At 35.0% G+C, this 11,576-nt stretch overlaps 2 protein-coding genes and 1 pseudogene across 6 annotated transcripts; all 3 read right to left on the reverse strand.

Moving 5' to 3' along the window:
- Window positions 1-31: 31 nt before the first annotated feature.
- LOC133676664 (F-box protein CPR1-like) lies at window positions 32-5,709 on the reverse strand. Its single transcript, XM_062098378.1, has 2 exons — window positions 5,598-5,709; window positions 32-3,535 (listed from the first exon to the last, which is right to left on the reverse strand). The coding sequence occupies exon 2, from the start codon at window positions 1,613-1,615 to the stop codon at window positions 323-325; it is 1,293 nt and encodes a 430-aa protein (XP_061954362.1). The 5' UTR covers window positions 1,616-3,535; window positions 5,598-5,709; the 3' UTR covers window positions 32-322.
- LOC133677001 (F-box protein CPR1-like) lies at window positions 3,823-8,468 on the reverse strand (annotated as a pseudogene).
- On the reverse strand, window positions 6,882-10,285 carry LOC133677406 (F-box protein CPR1-like). Of its 5 annotated transcripts, none has more exons than XR_009835775.1 (3): window positions 8,970-10,285; window positions 8,077-8,544; window positions 6,882-7,669 (listed from the first exon to the last, which is right to left on the reverse strand). XR_009835775.1 is itself a non-coding variant. In XM_062099453.1 (3 exons), the coding sequence occupies exons 1-2, from the start codon at window positions 10,190-10,192 to the stop codon at window positions 8,505-8,507; spliced, it is 1,263 nt and encodes a 420-aa protein (XP_061955437.1). In that variant the 5' UTR covers window positions 10,193-10,285; the 3' UTR covers window positions 8,006-8,286; window positions 8,459-8,504. The 5 variants fall into 5 exon arrangements, 4 of the variants coding, with proteins under 4 accessions (XP_061955437.1, XP_061955435.1, XP_061955436.1 ...); XM_062099453.1 differs by lacking the exon at window positions 6,882-7,669 and having other exon boundaries at window positions 8,006-8,286; window positions 8,459-8,544; XM_062099451.1 differs by lacking the exon at window positions 6,882-7,669 and having other exon boundaries at window positions 8,006-8,325; window positions 8,459-8,544.
- Window positions 10,286-11,576: the final 1,291 nt, after the last annotated feature.

An 11,576-nucleotide genomic window follows, 5' to 3' on the forward strand; every position in this document is an offset into this window, starting at 1 on the left:
GTTCAAGTGTGTGCAGAGTTCAAAACACAAATTATGAAAGAATAAACAGAAAGGGAAGCTGTATTCTAGCATATTGGAATTGCACAAGCATCTGAACATGTCATCAGTAGAAGCTGAGGCACATGCAGAGATTGGCCTTGACATGAACAAAACTATAACCACCACCACCATTCAGCATTCACAGCAAATGTAAATAGCCAAAAACAATTACCAACATTAAAACTTTGAATTGTCTTACAATCTGGGATAAACGAAGGAAAAGAAAGAAGATTTACAGGCCCTAATTGGCTATTTCTTCTCCTATTCTTCTCTTCTTGTTTGTCTAGTTCTCACATTCCTGATGTATCTTGCCATCAAGTTGTTTCTGCATTGGAGGGAGAGGAGAGACAAGGCTTCCAACAAAAATAAAGGGTTGATATAGCCATGGAGCCCCATGAATTTGGACATGTTCATATGTTTTTGGCTTTAGATCATACCATATGAGACTTTGATCAGACAGCCCTTTTAGGAGAACCTTATGATCATCATTGTTATCCTTTACATATGCTAAAGGGGCCAGATCATATGGAACAGTACTGTAGCATAGTGAAGAAGACTGTTCAAGCAAGAACAATTTAACCCATGAATCCTTCATTCCATATTCCTTCATCACCCATATCTCAACATTATGGACACTACTAGAGGCTAAGCTGAGGCATTGTCTGAGGACACCCAAATTCCTGTAGTAAAGAGAAGACTTACTTTCTAAGTTAGGCAGTGGCACTGTGCAATACTCTTCTCTTTGAATATCAAATGCAACAATATCAAATCCATGCCCTTGGATTAGCAACCAATGAAAAGCGTCACGGACTAGCACAGATTCTTTACTGACAATATAATGAAGATAACCAGGTGCAACAATTTCTCTCCATGAATTAGCCTTCAGGCTATAAACCATAGCTTTAAGGATAAACTTATCAGGATCAGGCATTCCAGGATTCTGCTGTACAATTCTCAAAACCCTGTAGTCGTCGTTGAACGAATCATGTCCAAATGCATATTGAAATTCAAGAGAGTCAAGAACACCATAGAGAGGACTCCATGTTGTAACTTGAATAGGTGCGAAGGGCAGGATATGCAATTTCTTTGTTAATGGGTTCCACAAGGCTATCTTCGGTGAGACGTAATACTTCCCTGATCGTTTGTACTCGACGCTGTCTTCCATGTCTGATTGACAAACGCAAAGCAAACCATTGCAAGACCCCAATATTCTGGTCCTGTAACCGAACGGGCCTCCAAGTTCGACGCATTCACTCTGCGAACCAACATCGGTAACTGAAAAGATCTTTGGCGTTGAGAAGCATGTGTCTTGAAGAATGAGGCTAAGTTTGGCACCGCTGCTATCATGGACAAAGTTTCTGAGGTGAAGTTTGATGAAATATTCACTCTCGATCAGGGAACACCATAGCCTGGAGACACACTTGAAAAGCAACAGACTCTTGACAGGTAAATAACTTAGTATGTGAGCTATGACATCCTCCGGTAGTTTCACGATGCAACTGCATTGATTCCCTCGGGGTATTGAAGGGGAACCTTGCCTTGTAATAAACCATGGTGGATTTTCGTTTTCTTGCATGTTGGATTCTTACCGGGAATCAAATTGAACTCAGCTTTTATGCTTCCTAGGACCTAAATCAATTTCCTTGAGTCGGTGTATCTCCTTGTAACACAAGGGGTGTCTCCTTGTCACGCAAGTTTGTCAAATCTTTTAGCCCCTTTATTCGGTGACTTTTGTGCTCTTTGCCTTTAAGAGAAAACTCAAGTTGCATAGAGCTTTTCCATATCATTGTCAACAGTGCAGAATGTTGTTACTTTTTAACTTGCTGTAGAGTCGTAGCGAAGCAACTTCGGGAGCAAGATTGAGGTGAGTATAGTGTTGCTTTGTAACAGCAATAACAGTCCTATTTATGGAACTACGCGATTAATGAAGGTTTAAATTCTACAAAACTAAGTTTAATAAGATTGATATTGAAAGGGAATTGACGAAGGTGGTGAAACGAAAAGAGTTTGAGAAAAAACCTAGATTCTGGAAAAAGTCTCACAATAAGAGTGAAAAATTAAATAAAACTTTGAAAAATCAAAATTGTTCTGAAATAGCTCACAAACCGAGCTAAATAGTTAGGGTAAGGAAATGTTTGGTGAAAAATTGTGAAGCTTAGATTTTTTTTTAATTTTATTTTCTCCTTTTAATGAACCCTAAAATGATTTCCAAGCTAAACAGCAGCTTTATAATAAAGACTTTATTAATATAAAAAAAAAAATTTAAAAATAAAAAAAATTTATTTTAATACATTTCTAAATAAAAAATACTTTAAACAGCTATCACTATTATAATTTCAAACATGCCAACAGCAATCTAGTAACAGTCCCCAGCCTCTACTGGGACTTGAACTTGCAGGATATAAATAACATAATAATTAAGGGTTTTCACAAAACAAAGGAAAACAAAAACATCACAAGTACCTAACATGATTGGAGGTAATTAAGGGACAATCTTTTCCTTTTATCCCCTGTTCTTACATTCTTGAAGGGTCTTGACATTTATTTGGGAGAGTTGGAGAGACTCCGTTTTTGGTTTTGTTAATGTATGTGCCTTCAGCGAGTCACTGACTTGGCACTGAGAATCAACGGTAACAGGCAGAATTGCTGCATGCGGATTTCCGTGCCCTTCACATGGACAAAAATATAAACACTACAATTCCTTGCTTGTCATCCAACAAGAAATCTAGGCAACTTCGTCTCTTCCTTTTTACCTTGTTTCTCTTCTTCATTTTCTTTTTATCACATTCTTGATGCGTTTTGTCTTTAATTTGGGAGAGACTAGGCTTCCAGCAAATGTATAGGCATCAAATAGCCGTTGATAACAAGGAATTTCTGCATCTTCATATGTTCTAGTCTTTAGATCATACCAAATAAACTTTCTTGAATATGTATGCACTTTTAGGAGAAACTCGAGATCACAATCCTTTGAATATGCTGAAGGAGCCATATGTGTAAAAGTGAAGGAGAATGGTCAGGTGACAAAAATTTCGCCCATGAATTGTTGATTCCATTTTCTTTCGTCATCTACATGTCCACGCTACTATGGACAAACATAGAAACCAAGCAAAGGCAATGTCCTAGGACACCCAAAATCCTGTAGGAATCAGCAGATCCTCCTAAGCCAGGGAGAGGCCTTGCGCAAAACTCCCCTCTTTGAATATCAAATGCAGCAATATTTGATTCATCCCCTTATGTTAACGACCATTGAAAAGCATGTGAAGTAGTACATATTGTTGCCTATTCCAGAATCCCTTTTTGTTGATAATATAGTGAAGATAACTAGGCACAACAATTGCCGCCCATGAGTTATCTATAAACCATAACTTGAGGGATATGAGTACCAGAGCATCCCTTATAAGATCCTTCTGAGAAATCATCAAAACCTTGTAGTCATCTTGAAGTCAATCATGTCTGAATGCATATTCAACGTCAACGCAATGATCATTCTGAAGCCCTGCAAATTCAATAGGTGCTTTTGGTAGGATATGAGATTTGTTGGTTAATGGGTTCCACAACCACAACGCAATCATGGGTAAGTTATGGTCTTTAGTGGGGTGTGGATTCTTTGATAGTTCCATACAAAGCAAATCGTTGCAAGAATTTATATATAGAATTTTCTTTCTCCTTACCAGCTAAGGAATCAAATAGCTGATCCAAGAGAAGGAAATAAAGAAACACTTGCAAGGAAAATAGCCAAGAGTCTCTAGAGGTTTAAAAGACAGAAAAGCAAAAAGACAACTATTATACAGCAAAATTGACGACAGTAGCAAGCAAAATTGTAAATAGCCAAGGCAGCACCACAGCAGACACTTGAGATCTATGAGCAAGCCTTAGTTGAGAAATTAACAATCTTCCTGATTTCATATAATTGAGCCCTAGATAAGCCTATAACATTTGGATATTTCACCAGCAGATCGGTAGAGACAAACACTGACGATCAGACCTATACTCCAAGCCAACCATTTGTGAATCCAAATCAAAAAACAATCTTGAATGCAACAACAGATCAATGAACCATCCTTGCAAATAATATATATTTCTTGTATATATACATTCCATATGTGATATAAAACTAAAAGCTTTCACAATGATGAATCGATATAGCCTACAAGAAGTAGCAAAAATCAAATTCTATTTGATTCCATCAAATGTCTTGAAGCTAAAAATGCAAGTGTTTGCTGCCATCTCCGAAAAAAATCTTAATCCTGAACTTATAACTTCTTTCCATAGACAAGAACCTAGAGAAAAACATATTGGCCTCCGGTAGCAACGAAGAAGAAGGAAAATCTTGGCTATTTCTTCTCTTCATCTCTTCTCATTGTCTGTCTTCTTCTCCAATTCCTGATCCGTATTGCCACTAATTTGGCTGCCATGATTGACTGGGGAAACAAGGCTTCTGTTGAATGTATATGCACGATATTTGTATGGAGCGCCCGGAAATGTAACAGCTTCAATTATTTTCATCCATAGAAACCTAATTTTGCTTTGTGCTAAGAGACCTTTCCTCTCATCTTCAGTAAGGCATATCACCAATCCTCCCCCACGATTGCCTCTTCTCATTGTCTGTCTTCTTCTCCAATTCCTGATCCGTATTGCCACTAATTTGGCTGCCATGATTGACTGGGGAAACAAGGCTTCTGTTGAATGTATATGCACGATATTTGTATGGAGCGCCCGGAAATGTAACAGCTTCAATTATTTTCATCCATAGAAACCTAATTTTGCTTTGTGCTAAGAGACCTTTCCTCTCATCTTCAGTAAGGCATATCACCAATCCTCCCCCACGATTGCCTCTTCTCATTGTCTGTCTTCTTCTCCAATTCCTGATCCGTATTGCCACTAATTTGGCTGCCATGATTGACTGGGGAAACAAGGCTTCTGTTGAATGTATATGCACGATATTTGTATGGAGCGCCCGGAAATGTAACAGCTTCAATTATTTTCATCCATAGAAACCTAATTTTGCTTTGTGCTAAGAGACCTTTCCTCTCATCTTCAGTAAGGCATATCACCAATCCTCCCCCACGATTGCCTCTTCAAACTATAAACCTTAACCTCAGACTCAAAACTCCTCTTCCCCTACCTCCAAACTGCGCCATCCTAAAAACCTTATAATCATCCCTCACACAATCATGGCCAAATCCAATCACATACACACTATAAGATTAAGTCCCAAAATACCTTTTCAGATCAATAGGCAAAAAGGCACCACACAATACTTTCTAATTGATGGGTTCCACACAGCAAAATCGTCAACAACATTAGAAACACAAAGCAACCCATTACAGAACCTAAGACTTTGATCCCATGATTATAACACATCAAAGGATGATTCAACTCTTTTAAAGTAAAACAACCACTTGAAACTAAATTTTGATCAAAACCCATGTAGTGAACATGTGAAGTAGTTCTAATGATGATGTACAGATTGGAACTTGTGTCCAAAGAGTGCTTTAAATGCAATTTTAATGAAGTTTGGACCATCAATTAAAGCACACCACGGTTTAGATACAGACCTGAAACAAGGAAGTTTCTGTGCTTGTAATCTGCAGAGGATTTCTGCAATCATTTCAAGAGGGAGACTTGACTTGCTGAGGCTGAGAAAGTCGCTGTTTTTTAAGGCCTTTGTGCTCAGTAAGAAAGAAAGTGTGAGCTTCAAGGGTAGTTATTAACGGTAACTTGGACAGTGAAGGGCAGTGAAGGGCAGCTTTGTCACTTTGATTTTTGTTAAATGAAGTGTATTTTTTGGTATCTAATGTTTCAGTGCTATTACATTTTAGTCCTGTTCTTAAGGAAATGATTCTTGCTCTTTTCCAATAATAATAATAATAATAATAATAATAATAATAATGAATAGACAGTCACAGTATTCTAAAATTATTAATAATTACAGTAACTTAACCCTACCTTAAAAAATATTAGCAATTTAGTTAAATGGGTGTTTAGTTAATTGGTAAAAAATCGCCATTTAACGTTCAAACATATTATGACGAAGTCTCACTTAGATCTCATACAGGAAAAATTAACAGAAACGGAAGGTTATCCTTCTTTTAGTTTTAGAGTTGAGTGTTTGGGAATGTGTTCATTTTTGTCTTTAGACATGTTTTAAAAATATATTTTATTTAAAAATTTATTAAACTAATAATTTTTAGTATTTTTTAATGATTTTAGTATTTTAATGTTAAAAATAAAAAAATTATTTTAATATATTTTAAATAAAAAATACTTTTTATCGTAATACTAAATACTAAGTATTTATCATTTAACATAGTCAATTTCCCTTTGAGCCAATGAAGGTATAATATTTAAGACATTATTTGATATTGCGATATAATTACATTTAAAAAATTTTGAATTTTTTTAAATTTTAAATTAATATTTTTTGAAAACTCAATAAAAAACCTGATTTTGATTTTTTTTAAACTGGTGAAAACTACATTTTGATTTTGAATTTTTTTAAAGATAAACATGAATTAATAACGTGATGTGAGTGGTCTTGTATTGATAACTATGAACAACGCCCATGTTAGTTAGCTTATGTGGATTTTTTACATCCACAAATGCTCAAAGTTTAAATATAAAACATGATTAATTATCTAGGAGGTGGTTCAATAATAAAAATTTAAGATTAAAAAGTTTGTTCTTTATGTAATTCCAAGTTTGAGTCTTGTAGTTGCTTATTTGATGGCCATTGGATGTTTACATAATTGTTAATTTTAAAACCTTTAAAATTAGTTGAGACATACACAAACTGATCTGGATATACAAATTAATCTTAAAAAAAACATAGAGCGTGACCCAAGGTGAACATGAGGCTTTTTTATTTTTAATTCAAGGAAGGAACACAACCCCTGAACAATGACACATGTCAATTTGTTACTGGTAGTTAACCTTAAGCTTTTAGATTAATGACAAGTTGATTGATCCACTTGCAAGATGTCCAATACGAAAGCTCACTTTATTAATGCCTAAGGAAGCAGCAACCATCACAAATGGCCCATGATATTACTTTGGAAGCATCTTCTTGACACTTCGCTTAAAGCAGCAGCCTGTAAGCATTGTAGCTAGGCAAAGAAATCGCTTTCCACTTTTGGCATCATTGAGGAAATGGGAGCTTGCCCTAGATGGCAAATAAAGGCTGAAGCGGGTCTGATGAGTAGTACACAGAGTATTTGTATAAGAGAGAACCATTCCCTATGGAATGAAATGCGTTCGAAGAAATCTGCAGCATTCGCCAAAAAAAGCTTGCATTTTGTTCGAACAAGCAATCATTCCATGAATCTTGAACTATTGGGGTTGGCAATTGACATTGTTCAAGTTTGGATTGTCCTTGCATTGATGCTCGAAGAACTGTACACTAAAACCATCTAAGCACATCGAATTAAACAGCTTGAGAAGGAAGTAACCAAGTTCAATTATAGGACAAAACCAGATGTTTCCCAGAAAGTTCATGATTCCATTTCCACATCACAAGAACAGAAAGGTTGCTTCACAGCCAGGCCAGTGGATTTGGATCTAATGGTCCTAGTGAGTCCTTTGATATCTTGCTCAAATCCAATAGCCCTAAATGACTTCCCCCAAAATGAATCTACACGGCAAAGTACAGGTGAATTGTTATTTCCACAGCAAGTCTCCTGTGAAATGTTCCTATCATGTCCAGTCATCTACCAGATGCCTTGTGAAATTTATAAACAGTCATGATATATCAATTTCTTTTCAAAATATTTTTTTATCTAGAAAAACATTAAAATAATATTTTTTTTTATTTTTTAAAAATTATTTTTTACATTAACACATCAAAATAATAAAAAAAACTAAATAAATATTAATTTTAAAAAATAAAATTTAAATTTTTTCAAACAAACTTTTACAACGCAAAAGAAACGTCCACCCCCGTACACTTGCGGAAAAAAAACACCATAAATTTGTAGGCTAATGACTTCATTTTATCATTTCTGAAAAGTTTCCTACAACTTCAAAAAGTACATAGACTACCTTCTCTGTCTTGAAATGCTATACATGAGTTCCAGAGTTTTTCTTGCACCGGTAAGGCATAAAGTATCTGATTTTTCTTATCAGAATGCCCTCAAACCAAATCTAACATTGTATAGTACTTTCAGCATAAGGCACAGTATACACTGCTTGGAGCCTTCTTCTCCACATTTTCTGTCTTCAAACTGGCATGTGTAGTCTTCAGTATCAACCCTGGGTCAAACAGAAAAGAAGAAAAAGGAGCAAGAATATCTGGCGAAACGGAAGTAGCTATCAGCCCTCTGAAACATGAAAACTTAAAAATCTAATTGCCTTGATCTTTACATTGCTTAATCCAGACAGCAGAATAAAAGCATTAGTTCAATGGCCAAGCTAAAAAGCTCACCTTCTTCCATTTCGCCTTTGTGCGGTATCCTCTTTCTCTGGTGGTCCTACAACTTCAGCTTGAACCCCACAGACAGGAAATTATCCCTGAGAGACACAACTGACATAAGGTACTAAATAAAAATAAACAAATGACCACATGAAGCCTTTGACGGAACAATACAAAATAAGAACTTAAATATACACAAACTTGCATAAAAATTATTGCTAGAGAGCCAATCAAAAACTGTTATAATGGCTTGTCACCCAAATTGAAAATGTTGACTGACTTTTCATCACTTGCTACTCAAATAAACATAACCTGGAAAAATTATTTAACTTATAAAGAGAGAAAGCAACACCATCCATCCATGAGTCCACGACCATGACTACAAAGTTATTTTTTTGTGAACCAAAATTAAAAACTTAACAGACTACCTATGAACATTACTTGGATTTCTATTTTATTGATGACGATAGGATTAAATGGCTTCAAAAGAATCAAACACATAAAAAAATTCACACTATCTTACCTCTTCTTCCTATCTGCCTTCCTCTTCTCCTTTTCCTCATCTATCTCTTGCTGCTTCTTCCAGCCGTTTCGATCACCATCATTGATCCTAACAAGGCTTTCCACATACATTTCAGAACCATATGACTTCGGTCCACCACGGATCTTTACAACCTTAGCATGCTTATTTTTCCAATCATACCACACAAGCTTTTCATCATTCACTTCCAACAACACCTTACCACCATCCTTAGAATAAATCAAAGGTCTCAAAAACATAAAAGCACCAATCCACTTGATCCCTTTAACAGAAAACATCTTGCACCAAGATTCTTTCGTGCCATACTCCCTCATGACCCAAACATCAACACAAGCATGCTCATAATTACACATTACACACAAATTCCCTTCCAAAACCCCAACATCAACCTGAAAGCTCATTCCTTTGCTCTCATAATTGGGTTGCGGTAATTCGAAAAACTTATCGTTCCTAATATCAAACCCAAGAACACAATCTCTAATACCAAGTTGACGCCTTTGAGGGACAATCCAATGCAAAGCATGACCAGCAAAAACACCATACCCTCTCCTATGCAAAACATGAAAAAATTGCTTGCTTAATAACTTGAGACAAATTGGCAAATCTTCAATTTTCTTCCACTTATCATTCTTCAAACTATAAACCCTAACTTCATATTCACAACCCAAACTACCACCACCACCACCACCACCACCACCTCCGCCGCCACAGCCCTCATCTTCTCTAACGAATTGTGCCATCCTCACCACTTTATAATCATCGCCAACAGAATCATAACCAAACCCATAATATACATACCCCGTAATCAAATCTCTTCTGGGAGGCTTAATTTCTACCACGAAACATTTCTTCCACTCCCTCGTAGACAAATTATACACCGCAAGATTCCTCTCCGAATGTCTCAAAAACACCAACCCATTAACCGAACCAATCACCTCCGTGCCCCCAGCTGCGTAAAGGGGGTGGTGCTTAACCTCCACAGCGTCTGAAAGGGTGTCAAAATCGACAGTGAAAAGATCCCATTCTTTGAGGATGACACTGTGATTCGATTTGGCGGCGATGGAATGGTATAGATGGACCTTGATGAAATCTGGGCCGTCGATTAAGGAGCAAATCGGCTTTGATAGAGATCTGAACCGGAGGAGAGATTTGACGGGAAGTTGTTGGAAAATATCGGTTATGATTTCGTGTGGGATTTTCGACATTTTCTTAAGGTATTTTTTGAGGTTGGAGAGAAAGAAATTGTTGCCCCGGCGGAGATGTTTGTTGGGCTTCCGCTATCTAGAGGAGAGGAGAGAGTGGACAGCTGGAAGGTAAGCAATCACACGTGACAACGTCTTGACGTGTGGGCCTACAAAATCTGTTGTGCTATGGGGCCCATAAAAAAGGGGCTACGTGTATCGTTGCAGAAAAGCTCTGAACTATTATCGATTTATATTTTTTATTTTAATTGTTCAATTTTAATTGTTTTTTAAATTTTAATAGTTAAATTATTACATGTTTTGATTTTTTTTTAAGTTATGTTAATAAATATGTTGAAAAGTGACTGAAAATAACGTGTATAATAACAAAAGTGAAAATAATTGATAAATAAAATATTAAATAATATAAAAACCAAATGTTTATATAAAGGAATAAATAATTGGAATAATAATCCTAAACAAGAATAATAGAGAAATAAAACTAATTTTAGCTTGCATATGATTTGATTTCTTCATTTTAATTATTATTGGATTGGGGGATTCATGAGAAGAAGGATTTTATTCTATTATTTATTCCTTCATTTGTTTTTAACATTGTTTAATGTATAATTTCTCATTTATTAATTACTTTTACTTTTTAATTTTGTGCATGTGATTTTCATATATTTTTAACATATTTATTACCGGAATCTGAAAAAATGATGTAAATATAAACATGTAATTAATAGCTCAACTATTAATAAAATAAACTCTTTTGGGGGTGTAAATCTAAATGAGCAATAGTTCAAGGGTTTATTTTGATTTTGTTTTTTGTTTTGCTATGCTTGTGATTTTCATGTGCTTTTAATGAGTTTATTAATGGAACCTAATAGAAGGGTTATAAATCAAAATATGCCATAGTTCAACTACCTATTAAGATAAAAACAAAAATCTTAAATGAAAACGGGAAATAATAAACATAATCTTAGCCACGTGTCCCGTATCAACAAAATCTAAGGTTGTTTAAAAATAATTATTTACATGGGACACTATTTTTTAATTTTGTAGCATAATTGTTTTAATGTAATATTTATTTAATTATTAATATTTATAAATATTTTTTTTTTAATTTGGGAATATTAATGTTAATTGGATTCTATTATTTATGTAGTTTTATTTAATAATATTTTTTAACTATGATTTTAGATCTATGACCGTTGTTTAAGATAATACGATTAACAATTAAGTTTAAGATGATGAACCAGGAAATACACCATGTGATTAATTAGATAATTAATTTGGATCGAGGTTATTACCAACACTATTTTTTTAAACATTTTTTATGATAATTGTGGTAAAAAAAGCTGTAAAATCAATTGACAAATAAAAAAATATAAAAATAAAAAAC

This window comes from Populus nigra, chromosome 17, assembly GCF_951802175.1.
Source record: "Populus nigra chromosome 17, ddPopNigr1.1, whole genome shotgun sequence".
In the NCBI taxonomy this organism is placed as follows: Eukaryota; Viridiplantae; Streptophyta; class Magnoliopsida; order Malpighiales; family Salicaceae; genus Populus; species Populus nigra.